Source organism: Erinaceus europaeus, chromosome 16 (genome assembly GCF_950295315.1).
Source record: "Erinaceus europaeus chromosome 16, mEriEur2.1, whole genome shotgun sequence".
NCBI lineage: Eukaryota > Metazoa > Chordata > Mammalia > Eulipotyphla > Erinaceidae > Erinaceus > Erinaceus europaeus.
The window spans coordinates 38,438,892-38,464,315 of NC_080177.1; the positions used below are offsets into that span (position 1 = coordinate 38,438,892).

At 38.7% G+C, this 25,424-nt stretch overlaps 1 protein-coding gene across 2 annotated transcripts in view; it reads right to left on the reverse strand.

Annotated features, from left to right (window-relative positions):
- The window catches only part of PELI2 (pellino E3 ubiquitin protein ligase family member 2), a 204,352-nt gene that overhangs the window by 115,043 nt on the left and 63,885 nt on the right, over positions 1–25,424 (reverse strand). The window contains exon 2 of one of the 2 annotated variants that reach the window (XM_007533119.2): positions 22,378–22,507. The exons of the other annotated variant lie outside the window; for it this stretch is intronic. Within the exon in view, the coding sequence (XP_007533181.2) occupies positions 22,378–22,507 (130 nt within the window). The remainder of the gene's footprint in view (positions 1–22,377; positions 22,508–25,424) is intronic. 2 annotated transcript variants of the gene reach the window in all.

Below are 25,424 nucleotides of genomic sequence, written 5' to 3' on the forward strand. Positions count from 1 at the left end.
TGCCATGTGGGAGGGAGACACTCCTCTCTCGCCTGATAGCTCAGGTCTGTCTCTCCATACCAACAGCCCCAGTAGCTAAAGATATATGAAAACAGTATCAGAAATTCAATAAAAAGCCAAAGGGATACCAGCTGCTAACATATTTGCAGTTAATCCATGTGGATTATTTTTAAACCTATAAACTGAGCGCAATTTAACTGCACGTAGCATCAGAGGAGATACCCTGCTGATTGCAAGTCTCTTCTGATATGTCTATATTTCATATATAAATGGTTGTCACACTGCACTGGCCATTATGCAACTCCTCTTCCTTTCTTTTTTTTTTCTTCCCTCCAGGGTTATTGCTGGGCTCGGTGCCTGCACCATGAATCCACCGCTCCTGGAGGCCATTTTTTCCCCTTTTGTTGCCTTGTTGTTGTAGCCTCACTGTGGTCATTATTATTGCCATTGTTGATGTTGTTCGTTGTTGGATAGGACAGAGAGAAATGGAGAGAGGAGGGGAAGACAGAGAGGGGGAGAGAAAGATAGACACCTGCAGAACTGCTTCACTGCCTGTGAAGCAACTCCCCTGCAGGTGGGGAGCTGGGGGCTCAAACCGGGATCCTTACTTACGCTGGTCCCTGTGCTTTGCACCACATGTGCTTAACCCACTGCACCAACGCCCGACCCCCCCCCTTCTCTTCCTTTCTTTTCCATTCTCAGAGAGAAAAATTTCTACCTTCACAAAAAAAAAAAAAGTCCTTGCTGCTTCTTTTTTACTTTACTCCTGAGCCAAGCCTCAATGTACAACACCACCTCATCCAATTCTGCTGCTGTTTTTGTTGCTGTTGTTATTCTATAAAAGCAGCAAACATAGCTATAATCTAGACTTCAGAAGAATGAATTTGACCTTGTCAGATTGGATAATGTGGGATCATAGAGAAAAGTAGCATTCCTTCCAGCCCACATGCTCCTCTGGTTGTGAGAACCCCTGCTACCCTCAGTCCTGGACTAGGGACTGAAGGCTGTCTATATGCCTCCAAGCCTGGGAAGAGAGAAGTACAGAGAACTAAGACAAGAGCTGAGACCAGTTTTTCTTGATCCAGGTCAAAGACAGATTAACCCCAGATGGAAAGCCAATTTGTAAGGTATTCCCCCTCTACTGCCACAAAGCTGGATTTTGAATAACCATTTCTGCTAAGCAGCAGAATTCACTGGAGAAAAGGGAAATTGTCGCAAGACTGTAAAATCAAGTCACTTAGCCTCAATACCTACCAAAGTATGCTGCAGTGTAGTTTTATAAACGAGGATAAATTTACTGAAAACCTTCCTCAATTATGATTAACCACTTAGGTCTCCATCCAATGACATAAGGGCTATAGAGGAAGAAAGTGGGTGAGAAGTAGTAGTAGAAGGAGGAAGACAAGGAGGGGTAGGGAAGGGGGAAGGAGAGGAAGAGGAGAAGGAAGAGAAAAAACACAGGATCACCAAAACAGCTCACCTGGATTGTTGGGCTGAGCTTCACTGACGCGAGACAGACGACCAGGGACTCATGGTTGAGCTGTATGCAGTATCTCTTTATTCATGCGGAACGCAGCACAATCTAAGCCAAGCTAAGCTAAAACTAAACTAATATACTTACCAAGTAGGGTATGAACAGGATGTAATGTAGAGAGGGTGGAGCGGAAAAGTAACTGGTGAAAATCAGGGTGTGACAAGGAGAGGGGGCGGAACAGGCAAGAATTCTACCACTGAACCACCAATGCCCTGGAAGGAGGGTGGTGCTTAGTTAACAGTGGTTATGTAAATAGAATACAGTGTTAAGCAGGGGGGATGAAACAGAAGGGGTTTTTAGAAGCATACAACACTGGATAGTATGCTTGCTTTGTCATGCATACAATTCAGGTTCAAGCCCCAACCCCCACCAAACTGAGGGAAGTCTCAATGCTGTGGTGTCTTTCCCTCTATCTCTCTTAAAAAGCAGACCAGCTGGGATGCCAAGCCTCAAGCACCAATACTCTAATAAGACCTTTTTTCAGCTCACAGGGCTCCTCAGTTCCACTTTGGGTGGCACACTTCCTAACAAAGTTACAGAACCCAGATATAGACCAGGGCCCATGAGATAGAGCACATGTGTACATGTATCCATACGTTAGGGGAAAATATATACCTTAAAGTAAAAGGGTGCAACAGTTTGCAGTGACTCAGTAAGTGCAGCAAGAAAGACCTAAAAGGGACACCATAAAATACTTAATCAAATAGTTTGTACTTAGACCTAGATATTCTCCTCAGCTACTTCCTATTTCACTTCTGGCAATCACTCTAAATCTAATCTTGTCAGGTAAAGTAAGGACTACAAAACCTGGATTAGGGCAAAAGACCAGCACACTTTATAAGGCCCTTTTGGTCACTGCCAGACCACCCCATTACCCAGAGCCCTCGTCAGGGAATCTGAGATACCCACACAGATAATGATGGGCCTAGACCTCTAACAGATTCCTCTCTCTACCATTATGGGTCATCTCCAACAGGAACAACATCATAAACCTTCTTGTGGGCCTCTACAGGACCTTGTCCTCAACGTAGAACAACAATGGTAGGACTGCCCCACTCTCCAAAGGGAGACTGGATCAATATACTCTGCCACTCAAAGAAGACTGGTCCTGTGACCAGGGACTCAAAGGTCAGACTGACAGAGGCACAAAGGTTGCACAGATATGAACATATATGAGCCTTGGGGGCAGATCAATGGAGTTTACAGTTATTGGTTTTTATATATTTTTGCCATATTTGGGAGCTACTCTCTGCCCTAACCCAGCTTTCTAGTCCTATTCCCAACTCTAACACCATCTTCCCAGACAATACTTTCAGCCCACCTGCATGTTAGCTATTGGGCTCAAGCAAAAATTAGTAAGTCATGGGCCCCTTGGAATATACCTAAAATAGACTTCCTAGCTTCTTCCAAAATGAAGACCCCAAATCTCAACTGCTATATTCTTATCTTTAGGTTCCTAATTATTAAACTATTTGTTCTGCTTTGTATCTTAATGCTTTTCAGCCACCAAGTTGCAGATGCTACCATGATGCCAACCTGACTTTCCTGGGCCGTCACCCTCACTAATGAGTCCTAGAACCCCACCTTCTCAGAGTCCTACCCCACTAGGGAAAGACAGGAACAGGCTGGGGGTATGAGTCAACCTACCAATGTCCATATCCAGAAGAGAAGCAATTACATAAGCCAGACCTCCCACTTTCTGCACCCCATAAAGATCTTTGGCCCATACTCCCAGAGGGATAAGGAATTGGGAAGATTCCAATGGAGGAGGTGGGATATGAAACTCTAGCAGTGGGAACTGTATGGAACTGTAGCCCTCTTATCTCACATTCTTGATTATTATTAAATAATTAATAATAAAAAAGCAGGCCTAGCAAACAACCAAACAAAATCCAAAACAGTGAAAGATGAAATGATATTCAATATTTTTATAAGCAGTAAGAACAATCATGATTAACATTTATTGAAAATTTACAATGTTATAGACATCTAAAAGCTAAGAACTTTATATGTATATATATATATTAACTCATGTATTCCAATCTATAAGTTGAATAATATTATTTTCCATCACTTGAGATATAAGAAAACTGAAGGATGAAATAACTGTCATTTGCTAAAAGAAGAGGTGTGGTTTCAGTCTTGGAAATCTGACCTCAGAGCCTGCAACAGATTCCATGCAGATTAGAGTTGGATTCTAAATGAGTGAGCTGAGCGAGAGCTGTTGTTGTTGTTGCTGTTGTTGTATGTTTGGGACTGTGAAGCCTCAGGTATGACAATCTCTTTACATAACCATTATGCTATCTCCTCTACCCATTAAATTAATAGTGTGTGTTTGTTTACTAGGCTCATTCTATTCCCACAGGGCATTTCATTCATCAGTACCTGGAGAGAGTTTTTTTTTTTTAATATTTATTTATTCCCTTTTGTTACCCTTGTTTTATTGTTGTAGTTATTATTGATGTCATCATTGTTGGGTAGGACAGAGAGAAATGGAGAGAGGAGGGGAAGACAAAGAGGGGGAGAGAAAGACAGACACCTGCAGACCTGCTTCACCGCTTGTGAAGCGACTCCCCTGCAGGTGGGGAGCTGAGGGCTCAAACTGGGATCCTTATGGGAGAGAAGTTTGCCAATCAGTATTAAATGCTTTACTCAATATTTCTTAAAGAATAATGTTTTTTTAAATATGTATTTATTTGCAAGAGAGAGACCAGAACATTACAGCTCTAGCATATGGTGATGCCAGGGACTGAATCTGAGATCTCTAGGGCCTCAGGCATGCCAAACTAGTGTTCTAACACTGAGTTATCTCCCTGATCTTTATCTAATTTTTCAAAAACAAACAAAAATGCCTTCTCATTCAACAGAAATAAATGTACTGTATTTTAAAAAAAAAAGGTAACAACCAGAGTCAAACCTCTTTTTTAAAAACTGACATATGTACAAATGCTCAAAACAGAAAATTTCTCAAAATTACAGCTTAGTTTGCTAAACTGTGAAGATTACAGTGAGGAAACAACTCCACCAAAGGAATTCATATAGTCTATGCTTAATCTCACAGTCAGTCACAAAAATAGCCTAAGGGAAGAGAGGATCCCCCCACAGGTACTAGCAAGACCCTCAGGTAAAGGGTGGTCTACCAGTTGGCTGCAGACAACCTGGTCCAAATGTTAGATTTCACTGTTCTTTTTTACTGCAAACTCTCCCCATCATACTTTTGCGCTAGATTAAGTCCTTTGATACCATAATCCCACTACCCCACCTCCACCCCTTACTTCATCCCCACAGTCCCCAACCCACCCTCTTAGCCCCACACGATACACTGCTATCAACCAACAGCACTTCATAACCCATGTGAAGATCCCATCTGGGTATCAAGTATAATAGATCAGTTGTCATAGCAATAAAACATTTCAACTACTATGACTATATGAAATGCTGAAATGTATTTTCCGATAAGAGTGTGTATTTGTGGGCAAAAAAAGTCATTGAACACTTAGTTTTTTCATGGAAACATGGAAATTAACCAGGATGCAACTGAATCTAAATGTCACTGATGGCTACTGTTCTTTTCCTCATATACTCAAGTCTCCCTGTGCCTCTGTCTGTCAGGCTGGTCCTGCTCTGGGGGGAACAGACAGTGCCTAGAAACAGACTCATGGAACAAGGTAGATGCAGCCACTCCAGCACAGACTTGGCAGGGGAAGAGACATCTGGACACAAAGGATGGGTGTGTGTGTGTTTTCCTTAAAATAAAGAAAAGTCTAGACTGTGGCTTTCAAAAGATGATATAATTCTACTATATCTTCATAACTTCTTGTGAGGTAACTAAAAACTGTTGCTTATTCCAAATAGGCTAGAAAGTGTATATGCATTTTCACATAAAATTCCCATCACAATGTTCTAATTCATAAATACATTCACCAGTGAGGAAATACAGTGATTTCAAAGCTGGTAGATTCAACAATTTAGAAACTATTCATTGTTAAACCTCCAATATTATTAAGGAAAATTATGAATTTAAATAATAAAGTCTACTGAGGAAAGAAACCTTCTTCTACTCATTAAGACTCCCACTTAACATTTTAATTTATAAGTGCATTTTACGTAAATGTTTTTATGAAAAAGGGAAACTGCCAAAAGTAAGGATGTTAAGTTTCATCATATCCTGACTCCACTGTAATTTTCCAGCAGATAGTACTGGGTTGTCAGAAAAGTCATGACTCATTTTTGCTTTGAAAAACATAGGAAAACACAGGCCCTTTGGAATATAACTAAAATATGCCTACTAGCTATCTACAAAATGGAGGACCAGGCCCCCCCCCCCAACTCTTCATCTGCACTATTCCAGCCTTTAGGTTCATGATTGTTCAACAATTTGGCTTTGTATGTTACCTCTCTTTTTAGCCACCAGGTTCTAGATGATAGCATGATGCCAACCAGACTTCCCTGGACAGATAACCCCACCAATGTGTTCTGGAGCTCCGCTTCCCCAGAGTCCCACTCTACCAGGGTAAGAGAGAGGCAGGCTGGGAGTATCGATAGACCTGTCAATGCCCATGTTCAGCAGGGAAGCAATTACAGAAGCCAGACCTTCCTTCTGCATCCCACAATGACCTTGGGTCCATACTCCCAGAGGGTCAAAGAGTAGGAAAGCTATCAGGGGAGGGGATGGATACGGAGATCTGGTGGTGGGAATTGTGTGGACTTGTACCCCATTTATTCTATGGTTTTGTCAATGTTTCCTTTTTATAAATAAAGAAATAAAATAAAATAAAATAAAATACATAGAAAGATATGCCATAACATTTTCAACTGGTTTTCCAAGAAACCAAGCACTAATAATATTAGCTAACATAAATCAATTGGTGCCATGAACTAGGCACGTGTTTCCCTTTATGAGTCACTATGTGCAACAGGCTATTCTATTTTGCAGATATTTGATGCCTATTCCAACAAAAGGATCACACACTTCAATCTTTTATATCAGCCAAAAGGCTACCCTTTAGGCAGTGAAATACAAGTAGCCACTTCCAGGCAGCTTTAGCAGCTGAATTCCTTCTCTTAGTTCTCTCTCCATGATCTTTGAAATACAGATGTGCCTTTCATTTGTGTGCCTGAATTTCTATGATAAACATGGACTCATGCTAATTCATAGTGGGCATGAAATGTGAGTAATAAGTAGGTTGTTATAATAAACCCACAAAGATTTGGGAATTGTTTGCTACTGTAGCATAATCTGGTCAACATGAACTGAAAGAAATTGCTGTTTAAAAAAAAATGAGCCACAGAAAGTTGTTTTGCTTCTGAGTCTACAGTCAGTATACAAGAGAAACTAAGAACTTGTGAAAAAAAAGGATCAGAAGTTCACATAAGCTTTTGCACTTCATATTGCACAATGTTCTTTACAAAAGAGGAAATATGAAAACATGGCAGAAAGATTATTTTAATTTACCAGATATGCCTGAAATTATTAGATGTGCTTGAAAAAAAACTGACCTGTGGGGGTGGGTGGTGGCACATGTGCTTGTTGGCCAGCATGATAAAACTGTAATCCCAGAGCTTCATCAGTGCTGGGGAATTTGACAATTACAGATCTATGATCTTCAGGAGCAAACAAAAGGCCTTCTCAGAGAGGCTAGGAATAAGTGTCAGGGGTTTCCGTAGGAGGAATAACAACATCCAGGGTTGTTTTGCAGGACAGATTAGCATTATGGGACTGGAGGACATTCCCAGAAACAAGAATATCTCTATGGAGACAAGAGAAAACAAGGCTACATGGAAAATCTAACTGGAATTTCAGGCTGAAATTCAGAGAGCAGGAAATTCCTGCAGGGATCACCTAACAACAGAATAAGGAGAGATAGCACCTGCACCTGGGATCCACTCAGTTCCCATTAACTCTGCCCAGATAAACCCAAAGGTTCCTGATGCCACATTCTCATACCTTGCAAGAGACATGGGTGTCATCAATAGAGAGCTTGTAAATAGGTATTCCTGTGAATTAGCCAGCAGGGTTAGGAATTCAGAGAGGCTGAAGTCTCTACTTAGAAAAGATAAGGTCAATCCTGCACTTAAATGTGAGAGCTAAAGGTGGAACAAAAACCGGTCACAGCATACTCAAGTCAGTCAAAGGTACCACTCTGACCCTCTTTTGTGAGATGACTTCTTTTCAGCAGCACAGAAGTCATTTTGATGTACTTTCACCACCTGCTGTCACAACTGTCAGTGCAAATAAGCCAACTACTTAAATTCAAGTCTTTATCACCGTCCTTCTTACAGAAAAGGTTCTGCACAGCATCTGATTTCAGGCTGAACAGTTCATCTCACCTACTGCTACAAGTCCTTGAGTTCACAAGGAACTTACATCATTACTAACAAAAAGTATACTTTATCATTCCAGCAGCCTAAGTTTGGAAATGAATGGATTTTCCAAATCACACTCCTGGAAGGTGGGAGAATCAGGAGCAGAGCTCAGTTTGAGTTCCTTGCTTCAGAGCACCTTCCACCTGTTGCCTATAGCAATAGACCCATATACCTGGCAACACATCTGGCTTAGTAACCTGAGAATGTTCACTAGGCTTCTGAACTTCAAATCCTTCACATGTGAAAAAGAGGAGGCAAGCTATAATAATGAGTATCACAATAAAAATTATGTATACATAAGAAGATTTTTAGCATTCCTATTTATTCTCTAAATAAAATGAACCACACAGTGTAAAATTACCCAAGTGATGAAACCTAGAGCATCTATTATTCGTCAAAGCATGCCAGTATTTTCCAGGTCTTCAGCTCACTGTTACAAATTACAGGTATGTGATGCTATCACTCATGAAACTGTACTGCATAGTTGAAACTTGCTGAGAATAATTTTTACAAGTTCTCATGATATGTTTTCATAACTATGCTTAGTGATGAATATTCACCAGTTATTGTAATCATTTTACAAAATATCAGACCATTATATTGTACATCTAAAACAAGTAAATCATAATATCCATGATACATCAATAAAAACATATTAATAGGTGACACTTTTTTAAAAAGGAAATTACTAGTGTTCTCCTTTATTTGATCTATCTTTTACAAGCTAGGCAATATCTTAGTTATGATTTAATAAAAAGCACTTACAATAACTTCATATTTAGCTGAAGGACAATGGACAAACTAAGTCTTAATATGTACAGTTTTCCCACAATACAGTATTGCTTACAATAAATTCTACTTCCTAGTGAACTAATAGTGATTTAACTCTATTTTTTATAGTCCTAGTTATGCTGAAACTTTTGTATTCATTGCTTCTAGTACCCCTAAATTATGGAACTTATTTACTGCACTACAATATTTAACTTACTTTTATAAAACATACATAACTTATTTTTACAAAAATTTCCTCATCTTAAGACATATGGAAGTAGTAATGTAATACAGCAATAAAGATAGTAATGGAGGTAGTAATGAGTGGTTTGCCAGGGAAGAGATGACTGGATCAGGAAAAAAAAGGGGGGCAGTTATGTATAAATATAGACAGATAGTTGTAGAGATGATAGTTGGCCCATGTCTACAACCTTAAGGGAACTGTGGTCAATTGCAGTGGGGATAATGAAGATTCAGGACTCTGGTGGTGGGAATGGTATGGATTTAAACCCCTGTCAACAAATAATATTATAAAATAAATAAATAAATAAATTTTAAAAACTGGAAAAACCCCAAATTTTTTTCCTCATCTTCAATCTATAGTAACTTGAAAATAACTGACCAAATTTCATTAATCAAGAAATTTAAAATATAATGTTAAAAGTAATTATGTTCTCTGAATATGTCATAAAATAAGTGTATTTTCATGTAAGTTATTGTATGAATGAATGATTTTCTGGGGATATATTGCTTTATTTCACATTTGCCACTTCTTTTTTTTTTTTTGATTTCTTTATTGGGGAATTAATGTTTTACATTCAATAGTTAATACAATAGTTTGTACATGCATAACATTCCCCAGTTTCCCATATAACAATACAACCCTAGCTAGGTCCTCTATCATCCTTCATGGACCTGTATTCTCCCCACCCACCCACCCCAGAGTCTTTTACTTTGGTGCGATATGCCAATTCCATTTCAGGTTCTACTTGTGTTTCCTTTTCTGATCTTGTTTTTCAACTTCTGCCTGAGAGTGAGATCATCCCTTATTCATCCTTCTGTTTCTGACTTATTTCACTTAACATGAATTTTTCAAGGTCCATCCAAGATCGGCTGAAAATGGTGAAGTCACCATTTTTTACTGCTGAGTAGTATTCTATTGTGCATATATACCACAACTTGCTCAGCCACTCATCTGTTGTTGGACATCTGGGTTGCTTCCAGGTTTTGGCTATTACAAATTGTGCTGCTAAGAACATATGTGTACACAGATCTTTTTGGATGGATGTGTTGGGTTCCTTAGGATATATCCCCAGGAGAGGAATTGCAGGATCATAGCTACCAATTTACATTCCCACCAGCAGTGCAGGAGGGTTCCTTTGACCCCACACCCTCTCCAGCATTTGCTGCTGTTACCTTTTCTGATGTATGACATTCTCACAGGAGTGAAGTGATATCTATCTCATTGTTGTCTTTATTTGCATTTCAATCAGAGACTTGGAGCATTTTTTCATGTGTTTCTTAGCCTTTTGGATCTCTTCTGTGGTGAATATTCTGTCCAAGTCCTCCCACCATTTTTGGATTGGGTTATTTGTTGTCTTGTTGTTGAGTTTGACAAGCTCTTTTTATATGTTGGTTATTAAACTCTTATCTGATATATGGCATGTAAAGATCTTCTCTCATTCTGTGAGGGGTCTCTTGGTTTGGGTAGTGGTTTCTTCTGCTGTGCAGAAGCTTTCTAATTTGATGTAGTCCCATAGGTTTATACTTGCCTTAGTCTTCTTTGTAATTGGATTCCTTTCATTGAAGATGTCTTTAAAATGTATGTGGAAAAGAGTTCTGCCAATATTTTCCTCTAAGTATCTGATAGTTTCTGGTCTAACATCCAAGATCTTGATCCACTTGGAATTTACTTTTGTATTTGGTGAAATACAGTGATTCAGTTTCATTCTTCTGCATGTTTCAACCCATTGTTTCCAACACCATTTGTTGAAGAGACTCTGGTTTCCCCATTTAATAGTCTGGGCACCTTTGTCAAAGATTAGGTGTCCATAGGTGTGGGGCCTCACTTCTGGGCTCTCAATTCTATTCCACTGGTCAGAGTGTCTATTCATGTTCCAGTACCAAGCAGTTTTGATGACAATGGCCCTATAATACAGTTTGAAATCTGGGAGTGTGATGCCTTCAGTTCTGTTCTTTTTTTCTCAAGATTGTTTTGACAATTCTAGATCTTTTCTGGTTCCAGATAAACATTTGTAGCATTTATTCTCTTCTCCTAAAAAATGTGCTTGGGATCTTGATGGGGATAGCATTAAATCTGTATATGGCTCTGGGTAGTATATTCATTTTGATGATGTTAATTCTTCCAACCCATAAACATGGAATATCTTTCCACTTCTTTGTGTCTTTTTCAATTTCTTTGAGTAGTGACTCATAATTTTCAGTATACTTTCACTTCCTTGGTTAGATTTACTCCTAGATACTTTATTGTTTTTGTTGCTATCATAAAAGGAATTGATTTCTGGATTTCAATTTCTTCTAACTTATTATTTGCTTAGAGGAGTGCCACTGACTTTTGAATGTTAATTTTATAGCCTGATACCTTACTGTATTTCCTGATGATTTCCAAAAGCTTCTTGCTGGATTCCTTAGGTTTTTCCATGTATACTATCATGTCATCTGCAAAGGACGGTTTGACTTCTTCTCTTCCAATCTGTATGCCTTTAATTCCTTGCTCTTGCCTGATTGCTATGGCAAGAGCTTCCAACACTATGTTGAATAATAATAGTGATAGTGGGCAGCCCTGTCTAGTACCTCATCTGAGTGGAAATGCTTCCAGTTTTTCACCATTGAGTATGATGTTGGCTGTAGGTTTGCTATATATAGATTGCATTATCCTCAGGAATTTTCCATCTATTCCCATTTTTGTAGTGTTTTGATCATAAAGGGATGCTGGATTTTCATTTGCCCTTTATTTAATATTCTCTGCTTTACTGTTTCCAGTATGTGATTTCGGTTGCCAGTTAAATTTAAATTAAAAAAAAAATTCTTTCTTCTAAAACCAAAGAACTAAGATTAACTATAAAAGTCATAAGGTCAGGGGGTCGGGCGGTGGCGCAGTGGGTTAAGCGCATGTGGCACAGAGCGCAGGGACCGGCTTAAAGATCCCGGTTCGAGCCCCCGGCTCCCCACCTGCAGGGGAGTCGCTTCACAGGCGGTGAAGCAGGTCTGCGGGTGTCTATCTTTCTCTCCCCTTCTCTGTCTTCCCCTCCTCTCTCCATTTCTCTCTGTCCTATCCAACAACGAATTGCATCAACAAGGGCAATAATAATAACCACAACGAAGCTACAACAAGGGCAACAAAAGGGGGGGGGGAATAGCCTCCAGGAGCGGTGGATTCATGGTGCAGGCACCGAGCCCAGCAATAACCCTGGAGGAGGAAAATAAAAAAAAAATAAAAAAAAGTCATAAGGTCAAATCTCTAAAAACTCAATTGTCAAAATTTCACCTTACATTCCTATTAAAATGAATACTCAAAGTATTCATTTTAATTCTTTATATGCTTTTCAAACTGAGTTTATATCATCAGTACCAAAGATTGCCCAAGCAAAGTCAAACAATTTATTGTTGCAATTCCAAATGATTAGGTACATTATTTAACTACCTGGCATTTATTTGAGATAACAAGCATATAACAAGCATAAAAAGGTTAAAAAAAAAAGTTCAGTAGTTTGCTTGATTTTATCACTATTTAACATCATCCAGAGATAACTAAACATAACAAGAGAGCATCAAATAAAAAATCCAAGTTTTTCTAGAATTACTGCTGAGATTAACTTTTTCCCTTGTAATAAACCATCTGTACAAAATTCATAACATTTTCATGTAAATATTTCTCTTCGGAATAATTTTTCTTGAGTAGGACCATAATCTTTTATGTCCGTCAGATGTTTTTCCTTCCAGCTCCATGAAGTCAACAAAATCATCACGATCTTCAAAGTCTTGAATATTGCGGCTTAAGTAAAATATTAAATCATTTTAACATGAAATGCTTGTAACTTTGTCTATGACTGAATTTTACTGCCCTGATTTATAAGGTTTCTAAAGTTATTTTCTCTTTTCAGTAGATACAGTCAACAGTAATCAGGACCATAACTCTAAACTGTCACAAGATATTTATATTTAAAAGTGTACTTTTTGAAGTTTCAATAAGTAAGTCAAAGTTATTTTCAAACCATATAGTTCATTGTGTTGGTGTTTCATAAAAACCTTTTCCATGCAATTCTTTTTGATAAAATGTTTTTGGATATAAGCAGTGATTCATTTTTTTTAAAATGATTGTTTTTTCTAACTTTACTGAAAATAGTTAGAATGACAGGCATACGTGGCAATTTCATAAATGTACATAGTGCAAGAAGATGATTACCACATACTTAGCTGACACCTCCATCATGTCAAATCATTACCACTTCGTCTCTGTAGTGACAACATTTAAAACTTAATTCCTCAGTAATTTTCAAGTATCTAGTACAGTATTACTAATTATAATCACCAACTCATAGACGAGATCTCCAAAATTCCAACTGTAGCTGGAGGTTTACACTATTTGATGAAGATCTCCCTGTTCCCTAATCCTTAGTTGTTAGATAATAGTTTCTGTGCTTTTGAGTTCAGATTCTTTTAGGCTGCACATACAAGGAGGCTCATATGGTATTTATTTCTCTCTAGCTGACATTTCACTTAACATAATGCCCTCAGGGTCCATCTAGGTTGTATCAAATATTAAGATCTCTTCATTCTCAAGGCTGAATATTCCACTGTATATAATCATGCACCACATGACAATATTTCAGTCAGGAAGAGACCACACATAAGATGGTGGATCCTGTTCAGTCTCTATATGTAGTAGGCTATATACCCTCTAAGTTTAACAAATAAACACTATTTTTTTTTTAGACTGAGAAAGCCAGGAGTTGGGAGGGAAAGGGGAGATAGGGAGAGAGACAGAGAGACACCTTCAGCACTGCTTCACCACTTGTGAAGCTTTCCCTCTGCAGGTGGGGACCAGGGGCTTGGACCTGGCTTCGTAGGCATTGCAACATGTGTGCTCAACCAAGTGTGCCACCACCTGGCCCCCTAAATAAACATTATGTTAGTCACACAATGACAAAATCTTCAGATGACACATTTCTTGAAACATAACCCCATTTTTAAGTGATACATGTCTGTATATACCGCATCTTGATCCACTGAACCACAAGCAAACCTTTTGAGGTAGTTTTTATACCATGACAATTGTAATTAATGCTATGAGCACAAGAGTGCAGATATTTCTTCAAGATGTTATTTTTATGTCCTTAGGATATATTACCAGAAGTGGTATTGATGGATTCTGTGATAGTTCTATTTTTAAAGTTTTAAGAAAATGTACTATTTTCCTTAGTGAAGGTGCCAATTTACATCACCTTTTCTCCACCTCCTCTCCAATACGTTTCTCTTTATCTCTTTATAATAATAGTCATTCTAACAGATATGAGGTGTTATCTCATTATGATACTGATATACACTTCAAGATGACACGGGGCACTTTTTCATGAATTTCTGTGTGTCTTTTGGATGCTTTAAAAATGTTTATTCAGAAACTTTGCCTGTTTTTCTAACTGGATATTTATTTCTACTGGGTTTTAATATAATATGTAAGATCATTTGGGCTGGGAGGGATTAGTGGTTTAAAATATAGTATGGTTGCACACTGAGGGCAAGGTCTGGCAGAGGCCCACAAGAGAGCCCAGGATGCTGTTACTGATGGAGATGACCAGCAATGGTGGTTAGAAGTCTATGCCCATTGGGTCCTGAAATGAGTGCAGCCTAGAATGTTCCTAGCTATGACCACAGAATGCAAGCTCAGACCTACAGGGATGCAGAGATTACACAGGCTCCTATACTGAATATAGGCCCCAGATCAGATCGATAGGGTTTACAGTTGATGGTATATATGTACTTTTCCCATATTTGAGAGCTACTCTCTTCCCTGATCCAGATTTCTAGGATTTCCAACTCTGACACCATCTCCACAAACAATACCTTTAGCCTACCTGCATGTTAGCTATTGGTAAAGTCGGGAGTCGGGCTGTAGTGCAGACGGTTAAGCGCACGTGGCACAAAGCGCAAGGACCAGTGTAAGGATCCTGGTTCAAGCCCACCTGCAGAGGAGTGGCTTCACAGGTGGTGAAGCAGGTCTACAGGTGTCTATCTTTCTCTCCCCGTCTCTGTCTTCCCCTCCTCTCTCCATTTCTCTGTCCTATCCAACAATGATGACATCAATAACAACAACAATAACTACAACAACAATGAAAAACAAAGGCAACAAAAGGGAAATAAATATAAAAATTTTTTTTAAAAAAAACTGGTAAAATCATGGGCCCCTTGCAATATACCTAAAATAGATTTTCCAGCTTGTTCGAAAATGAAAAGCCCATATCACATCTGTTCTATTCTTACCTTTAGGTTTCTAATTATTAAACCATTTTTTTCTGCTTTATATATTAATACCTTTCAGCCACCAAGTTGCAGATGCTACTATGATGCCAACCTGACTTCCCTGAGCAGATAATCTCACCAATATGTCCTGGAACCCCACCTCTCCAGAGCCCTGTCCCACTAGGAAAAGTTAGAAACCGCCTGGGAATATGGATTAACCTGCCAATGTCCATGTCCAGCAGAGAAGCAATTACAGAACCCAGACCTCCCACCTTCTGCACTCCGTAAAGATCTTTGGTCCATACTCCCAGAAGGATAAAGAATATGGAAACTTTCAATGGAGGGTATGGGATATGGAACTCTGGTGTAAACTGTGTGGAATTGTACCCCTCTTGTCCTATGGTCTTGTCAGTCACTATTAAATCAATAAATAATAATAAAATATAGTATAATTATTGACACGTGGGTATAACTGTGAGAACTGTGTGGAATTATACCCATTATCTTACAACCTTGTAAATCATTAATAAAAAGAAATCAAGACAGAGAAAGAGACACAAAAGCACTGTTCCATCATCCATGGAATTTCACCAGCCACTGGGTTGGGAGCATCTGGGACTGAACTTACATATTTTGGGAAATTTTGATTACTTATCCAGTCTCATTACCAGTCTCATTTTCTTTTATTTTCTTCTATGATTCAGTCCTAGTAAGCTGTATATTTCTAGTAATGTACCCACTTTTCTAGCTTAAACAACTTGTATATAATTAATTGTTCATAACAGTCTCTTACAATCTTTCATACTTCCATGATATTGGCCTTAACATCTGTTTCATTTCTAATTTTATTTGAGATCTGTTTTCTTAATGAATCTTATTAAAGTCCTCTTTCTCGCTAATAAATGAGATTTTAAATAAAAAGAAAAATCCAAGTTTAATGATGAACACAGAAGACTCTAGCCTTACAGTGAATATGTAGTAGAGACAGGTCACCCATTGTCACTAAGACTCAGGTCTGACAGTGAGAACTCAAGAGAAGAACCCTTATAGTATTCAAAATTAGCTTGAATTGACGAGTTTATAGAGAAATTTACATTACTGGCTTTACCACCTTTCAAAAATGTTTATTCATTTTAAGAGCAAAAGCTATTCCCACCAGAGCATTGTTTTATTATATGTGCTGCTAAGACTATAACCCAGGTCACCACATAGTCAAGTCTATATACTGCAATACCTGCCTGCTCATGCAAGATTTATTTTTAGAGAGACGTTATGTATGTATGTGTATGTATGTATGTATGTATGTGTGTGTATGTGTTAACAGAGAGACACAGAGACCAGAGTACTACTCAGCTCTGGCATACGAAGGTGCTAGGAACTGAACCTGGTGCTTCAGGAACGCCTCAGGAGCCACAGACATTTGTTTATTTATGTATACATGTATGCTCTAACTCTAAGCTACCTTGCTGGTCCCGTTTATCACTTTTTCTTTTCTTTTTTTCTTTTTTTTTTTTTTTTTGCCTCCAGAGTTATTGCTGGGACTCTGGTGCCTGCACTATGAATCCACTGCTCCTGGAGGCTATTCTTTCCCTTTTGTTGCCCTTGTTATTGTTGTTGGATAGAACAGAGAGAAATCGAGAGAGGAGGGGAAGACAGGGAGAGAAAGATAGACACCTGCAGACCTGCTTCACTGACTGAGGCAAGCCCCCCTCCAGGTGGGGAGCTGGGGGCTCAAACTGGGATCCTTACACCAGTCCTTGTGCTTTGCGCCATGTGTGCTTAACCCTCTACACTACCACCTGGCCCCCGTTTTATCACTTCTTATAGTTACTACTGTATCATTCAACAGGTGATAGGGAAGAATTTAAGTATTTTATCAACTGGTAGAAAGCAGCTGAAGAGTAGCTTTGGTTGTAGTAATCACATTAAATAGCCTTAATTTTTCTTTAAACTATCCCTCTAATATCACTGATATTTCCCATTTCAAAATATGGCAACTGGAACAAAGTAACACCTAGTTACTTTAAAGAAAATTCTCATACAGCACAATCTGAAGGAAAGTCATCATGAAGAGTGTTCCACAGTAATTTTCCTAAATTTATGCCATGTTGCCAGCGTTAACAGTCATCTATCTGGTATCATCACCACTACCATACTACACAAGTTAAATATGAGCAAAACTGTTGTCTCACATATTAAAAAAGTAAAGAGACATGTATGAGTGGGCTTGAACTCTCAGACTGTGCCAATCCCTCTCATGATCATTCTTCATTGTCTCCCCTTAGGAACAAAATTGTGTTTCCCAACTAGACTGCAAGAACACTAGTTATCTCTCTGATCTCCCAGCTTAACTTCTCTTTACTCTTCAGCTTGCAGTTCACATGCCACTCTAGCCACCCTGTGCCCCTTTTCTCTTGCCACTTTTTGCTTTTCCCTCACTGCACTTTCACAATGTGCTATGAAAAATATACCACAAGGATAACTTCTGTGTGCCTTACTCATTAGACAATCTGTTCCATGTGAACAAGTTTTGCTCACTATAGTATATACCCAATGCCTGGCCACAGAAGGTGCTAGAAAAATATTTGTTAAATAAAGAAATGAGTGGATCAATTATTTGCTGCCCTTATAGCTGAACTTAAAAAAAAAAAGTGGGGGGGGGGATGTTAGAGCATTTCAAGGAATATTATAGAATGGAAGAAATATCTTTGTATAACTATTCCTAGAGCAAGTATGCATACAAATAGAGATTACATATACGGAGGAGGTCACACAAATAGAGACTATACAGTAGCAGTGTATACTTGCGATACTCATGTGATAGAACTTGGAATTAGCACTCAGACAACCAAGAGGACTCATTTGCCACTTGCACTACTAGGGGTGCCTTTTTGATCTGCCCCCAGATTATGACTGTGGCATAGTGAAGAAATAACAACTGTTCATAAGGTAAAGTGCATGAAATCAAAATAGGGTAAATGCATATGCCCTTCTAGGTCATACTTTTACAACTCCAACTAAAGATGACCATTAAAACTGACATTACCAATAATATAGAATTAGAAATTTCAGAGCAGAAAAACTACTGTTATTCCAGGGCAAGCAGCTTTTGCCCAGCATTCTGATATGCAACTAGAAGAAAAGGAAGGAAGAAGAGAGAAAACAAATAATAGCTAGCCAATTAAGATAGCTCACCAGGATAGTGCTTCGCTTTGTCATGTGCAATCCAGGTTCCAGCACAGATCTCAACACACTGGAGAAATTTTCAGCACTGTGTTATAATTTCCCTCTCTCCCTCTGTCTCTCTGTCTCTTTCTCTGTCTGGGGATGGGGGGATGGGAGGACAAGGGGGAGAATACTCAGTTCAGAGTAGTGAAGCCCTGGCAACAACAAAGACAAAAGAAAGAAAAACAACTCAGGGCCTGGGAAAGGCCCGGATTCAGGGACTCACAAAGAAGGGGTGCAAACAAATTTCAGAGAACAGGAATCTAGGATGAAGGCAACATATAACTGAGAAAGTCAAATATGCTCAGGACAGTGGCAAAGAAGAGCAGCCTAAAAGGTTGGCTGCCTTGAGGAGATTAGAAAAGAATGCATATGTACACAGAAGCAGAAAGAAATTGCAGTGGTCTCTTTAAAGTGACAAAGGGCTAGGGCATCAGTAGGAAATGTACACAGGGATCAGAGTCTCTGAAATTCAAAGCATCAAAACACTATGAAACAAAGATGTTCCCCTTAACAGGCACTGGGGAGAAATAGAGATTGGGCTAGATACTGAGTCACTGAAATATGCAGGAGAATGAACTGTTAGTCAGAGAGGTCAAAAGATGCAAGGAAAAGAAGAAATAAGTTAATAATGCAGGGGCTTAAGAAGGAGTAACTGAAATGGAAACAATTAAATCATTCTAGTTCCATGAACTGGAAGAGATAAGAGGAAAGAAAGCATTTTTAAAAGGATGTCGGTGAAAAAACAGGATTCAATTAAGGTAAGTGTGGTGTAAAACTCTTGGAAAAAATATTAAATGTCTCGAGCTTTTTAATGCATAGACTTCAGTTCTGAGTATATATCCCTTCAATCTAAGCACTTAAGGTTTCAAATGAGTAAACCGATTGAATTTAACAGTGGGCTTAAACTGTCAATGCATTTCTAATAATAACTTTTTTTGAAATATTAAATCACCTAAATTTTAGACCAAGGAGACCAAAAGTAACCAGTCTTGTCAGTACATAAGACGTATTTCTTTGTAAATAGCATTAAATGACACAAATCATGGCAAGGTCTAGTATAGACCTGTGAGCTTCTTGCTGTCTCTGCCCAGATATCATCATGTGAGTATCAACTCTAATTCTGTCTCTGTCTCTGTCTCTCTTTCTTTATCCCTCCCTCCCCCTCTCCCTCTCCTTCTCCCTCTCATGTTCTAACATGTCTATGTTCTCATTTTTCTCAAATAAAAGTAAAAATTCCTGAAAATCATGTTTTCTCCTCAATTCTTTGTTGAGATAATACATGATGAGTTTTTTAAATGTTGGGGAACTAAGTGTTGGCCCTCTTTCCCCAAAAAACACATCCAAGATGAGGGGAAGGTAACTTTATCATTTTTAGTAGCTGAGTTGTGTATATATTATATACTACAACTTTCTTAGCTACTCATCTATTGTTGGGCACCCAGGTTGCCTCCAAGTTTAGGCTAATATAAATTTTGCTGCTATGAACATATATATATTTTTTACTTTGTGTTTCATCTGATTAGAAGATGTTTTAAACACAGCTTGATATAGGCACCTAGCAAATTATTTTTATTTTTATTTTTTGCCTTTTTTCTTTCTTCTCTGACAGAGAGAGGGAGAAACAGTGGCATGCAAAGTGCTGTTCCAGTGCTCATGGTGCTTCTTTCCCTCCTGCAGTGGGGACCAGAGACTTGAACCCAGCACTTTGTACATAGTGCTTTGTACATAGCACTTTGTACATGTGCTCTCCTGGGTACACTACCACACTATCATCTAGTCCTATAAAAGATTTACAATCCAAATAACTTCTAGTAAAATGTAGTTACAAAGGTAAGACTAAAAGTCAAACAGATGGAGGAGGGTACTGAATAAGATCTTCCAATATGGGAGTCAGGCAGTAGAGCAGTGGGTACAAAGATCAAGGACTGAAGTAAGGGTCCTGGTTCGAGCCCCCACCTCCCTACCTGTACGGGAGTCCCTTCACAGGCAGTGAAGCAGGTCTGCAGGTGTCTATCTCTACCTCCCTCTTTGTCTTCCCCTCCTCTCTCCATTTCTCTGTTCTAACAACAACATCATCAATAACAACAACTACAACAATTAAAAAAAAAACAAGGGCAACAAAAAGGAAATAAATATTTTCTTAAATCTTCCAATATGATATGCTAACATAACATGAAACCTGAGTAATCAAAAATTTCTATAAAAAGTTTTTAATATCTGAAGACAATGTATTAACATAGGAGATTTCAAAATAAAAAGAAATGCAAGAAGGTACAGAGGCAGAAGAAAGAAAGAATACTGTTGAATTACCAGCAAATCATAGAACTACATTAATAGTATCAGAGCATTTTTAGTACTTATCACATAGGTACAAGCATTTGCTGGAGTGGCAAGATAGCTTACCTGGATTATGCACCTGCCATGATCCAGGTTTAAGCCTGGTCCCCACGACACTGGAGGAAACTTTAGTGCTATGGCATCTTGTGTTCTTGTTCTCATTCTCTCTCTCTCTTTCTCCACTCCCACCCCACCCCACTTCTGTGTATTTTTTTTTCTCTCCTTCCCCTTCCCCCCCATATATATATGTATATGTGTGTATATATATATATATATATATATATATATATATGAAAATAAGTTCAGAGCACGGAAGTTTTGGCAACAAAATCAAAATAATAATTGTCTTGATATTCTTCACCAAATATTTTTTAACTATACAGTGTTCTCATATCCCCTTGACCTTCCAAGATTCTGTGGCTAATTCACTTCCTCCTTTTGCCAGACTCTTTATAAGCCTGGTTTCCTTTGCTTTCCCTACAGAGTGTCCTTCCCTTACTAAAACTTCTATTTTATTTCCCTTTCTTAGTTAAAACCTGCCCATGAATTGTTAATCTTTCCTTTCCTGTTTCAGTGCTGTTTGATACTTTCTTCTCTATTATCACAAGCCAATAATAACTGGTATAGTCTAGAAAACTTTTTTTTTAATGGGCAGGCATCAGAATCAACAGGAGTTTTTATAACTAAAATATTAACAAAGGTGATCTGTTTCTAAGACTGAGTACAAATACCACATGTGCTTCCATGAAGCTATTCGTTTCTCTCTGATGGGTTTTCAGTAAAAATTGAGAATCAAGTTTCTTATTTATTCCAGATGGGCAAAACTCATTAAGATAAATAAACATTTAAAGTCAGTACCCTGCATGAAATACTTTATTGTAAATAAAATTATACTGGGGGAAAGGAGTCTATACTGACCATTAATAAATGTATGTAATTAAAAGGATAACAGTCATAAATCTAATAGGATCTCCAGAATGGAAAGTGTGATTCCCCCTACCCACCCATATACCTATACCCGAAACATATGAAGTAACTACAAAAGTTAACATTTTAATGACTTCTTATAAGAAATATGTACAGTAGACTTCTTACAGCACTTAGTTCTGTTTACTTCCCATCATTTTCATAATTATACAAATTTAATTCCATTTACAAGCAGACTAAGTGAAAATACTATATTTAATCAACAGAAAAGTATTACAAATCTTAATGAGGTTTTACACCAAGATTTAATGTAAAATCTCCTTAGGATAAGGAACATCATCTATCTTTGCAGCACACTACTTTAATCTAGGGTGCTTTCACCAGGTAGTTAAATAGCAAGCAGCTTGAGTAACTCATTATGAGGAGGGGATAGGGAGCGAGTTTTGCCACCCCACCACCAAAACATACACAGCAATGCCTGGAGACATTTTTTGTATTTTCACAATGGAAGTGACAGCTGGGGGTAGGACCTTGATCAAGTCCAGAGGCGCTTCTGGACATCCTATAATGCACAGGACAGCCCTTCCTAACAGATAAAAGTATCTGGTCTCAAATGGTTGAGGAATTCTATCCTACAGAGAAATAAGACTAAGAGGAAGTTGAAGAGGAGTAAACAGCACATACTTCCATTTGTCACCTCCAGCCCAACCCCAGCTCTAGCCCCAGCCCCCTACCTTGGATGCCTGAGGTGTGGATATCACATGGACAGTGCTGGGTTTGACACCATTAGCTTTGGGCTGTTTATAAAGAGCAAATCTGCTTTTTCTCCGTCCTCTGTCTCCATTAGGTAAAGCACCATTGTACCTAAAAAGAGAGAAGAAAGAAATCATTTATTTGCAGACTTCTTAAGTGAAAGATATAAGTTATAAGCACTAAAGTAAAAGACAAGGATGGTCATAAATCACCTTCCATACATCCTGCAAAAGCAAAGGGCTACAAAACCTGGCTTCAGCTGTAATGAGATTCAAATCACTTTCACAAACTTCATTTAAGAGTGATATACAGGGAGTCGGGCGGTAGCACAGTGGGTTAAGCGCACGTGGTGCGAAGCGCAGGGACCAACATAAGGATCCTGGTTCGAGCCCCCGGCTCCCCACCTGCAGGGGGGTCACTTCACAGGTGGTAAAGCAGGTCTGCAGGTTTCTATCTTTCTCTCAGCCTCTCTGTCTTCCTCTCCTCTTTCCATTTCTCTCTGTCCTATCTAACAATGACAACACCAATAACAACAACAATAACTACAACAACAACAAAAACAACAAGGGTTACAAAAGGGAAAATAAAATTTTTTTAAAAACTTTTAAAAAAAGAGTGATATACAAAGTAACTATAAGGTTGCCTGTTCTATAAAGTCAAATCTTCAAATCTTTTTGGAAAGAGAGCACAAATAAGCACATGAGAATTCTGCAGAGGCTGTATTAGCACTTGCTTAATCCAGCAAATGTTTTTCTAATGGACCTCTGAGAAACACTCAAGAAATATTTTTAAATGAACCAGTCAGAAAATAGTATACTAATTAAATCTCATCTCTCACTCTCAAATCCTATTAATGTTTGCAGTATCTTTATTTATAAGAGACCAAACCTAAATTGAAAACACTAAGCAGAACTTGGACTGGAGTGTCGGTGTATTGACCCAAAGTAAAAGACTCTGGGGTGGGGAGGGAAGAGTTTAGGTCCTGTATCATGATGGAAGAGGAGAACCTAATGACAGCTGAATTGTTATGTAGAAAACTGAGAAATGTTATGCCATGTACAACTACTGTCTTTAACTATCAACTGTAAACTATTAATCCCCCAATAAAGAAATTAAAAGAGACCAAATCTAGCTACCTGAACATAACAAGATCTTAATTCTCTGCACTCATCCCCTTTCCTTTGTGTATTCTTATTACTAGACTAGAAAAATACTACAAAAACAATACATAAATTGTGACTCTACAGGGCTATTCATAATCAGTTTCAGAAGCCATAAAGATGAGTCTTAGTTCAAAAATTGTCAAAAATACAGTAAGTACCTAAAATATTTTCTGTATTAATACTTTAAGCTAGGGGCCTGGGAAGTGGTGCAGTAGAAAAAGCACTGAACTCTCAAGCTGAGGTCCCAAGCTGGATCCCCAGAATTGCATGTGCCAGAGTGATACTCTGGTCCCCCCACTTAAATAAGTAGATGATTTAAGAAAAAAATATTTATCTTAAACTAATACTATTGTTTAAAAGATATGTAGGGATTCAGTGGGCAGTCCAGTGTTCAACTGTATTTTCATTTTGCTGTTGTTGTCACTAGTACTTCACCACTCTGGGCCAACTTTTTCAGACCGAAAAACAAAATGCAGAGAAAGACAAGACTTCACAGCACTGAAGCTCCCCACTCCCACCCCATGCATTTGGTGCCAAGCTCAAGCCTGAGTTGCACACAAAACAAAGGAGGCTCACTGCCCAGCTGAGTTCTCCTGCTGGCCCTCAACTGTATTATCTACCACTGGATAGAGATCACAGCATGTTATGACCACTGGCCCACAGTGTCACATCGACATCACTGTTCTCTACTCACGGACAGAGGCTTTTTTTCTAAAGAGCTGAAAGAAAGGACAGGGAATCACACAAAATTTCTAGGGATAAATATGAAGATCCAGGACTCCCAAAGACTACAGGAAGTCAAGGACTGCACACCTGGTAACTATTCCTCTCCTAACAGGCTAGTTTTTATCCCTTCTCTGGTCACACCCTGAAGCATGCTCCCTGTGGCAAAGAGGAGAGGCCCAACTGAAAGCAACAGAAGTTGAAACCAGTGAGTTTTGTGGATTTTCTGTGTTTGTTTTACAGTATTTACAGTATGACAGTAGTTACAGTATGACAATGGATTTAAAGTTTCACCGGAAGCTAGTCTTACTGTGTTTTCAAATATGTTCCCCTTGCCATCACACCAGAAAAGTCAGCCACACAGAAACGTCTCTGGAACCAGGGAGTGTATCTTTTTTTTTTTGTTTCCCTCTAATATTGTATTTATATACTTACTGGACACGGACAGAGAGAAATTGAATGAGAAGGGGGAGACAGAGATGTAGAGAGTAAACGAAACACCACAGCACTGCTTTGCCACTTGTGAAAGCTCCTCCCACCTCCCTGCAGGTCGGGACCAGGGACTTGAACATTGTAACATGCCTGCTCTACAGCATGCTACCACCTGGCCTCAAGCTAGTGTATTTCTTTTTTTTTTAATGTTTATTTATTTTTAATATTTATTTATTCCCTTTGTTGCCCTTGTTTTATTGTTGTAGTTATTATTGTTGTTATTGTTGTTGGATAGGAGAGAAATGGAGAGAAGAGGGGAAGATAAAAAAGGGGAGAGAAAGATAGACACCTGCAGACCTGCTTCACCACCTGTGAAGCGGTTCCCCTGCAGGTGGGGAGTCAGGGTTCGAACCGGGATTCTTATGCCGATCATTGTGCTTTGTGCCACCTGTGCTTACTTAGCCTGCTGCACTACAGCCTGACTCCCAAGACAGTGTATTTCAAGTCTTACTTATATGTCCTTTTTCTGAGCCAAGAGCAGGATAATTTACATGATTCTTCCCTCTTTTTTTTAAAGATTCTATTTATTTATTAATGAGAAACATAGGAGGAGAGAGAAAGAGCGAGACATCACTCTGGTACATGTGCTGCCAGGGATTGAACTCAGGACCTCATGCTTGAGAGTCCGATGCTTTATCTACTGCGCCACC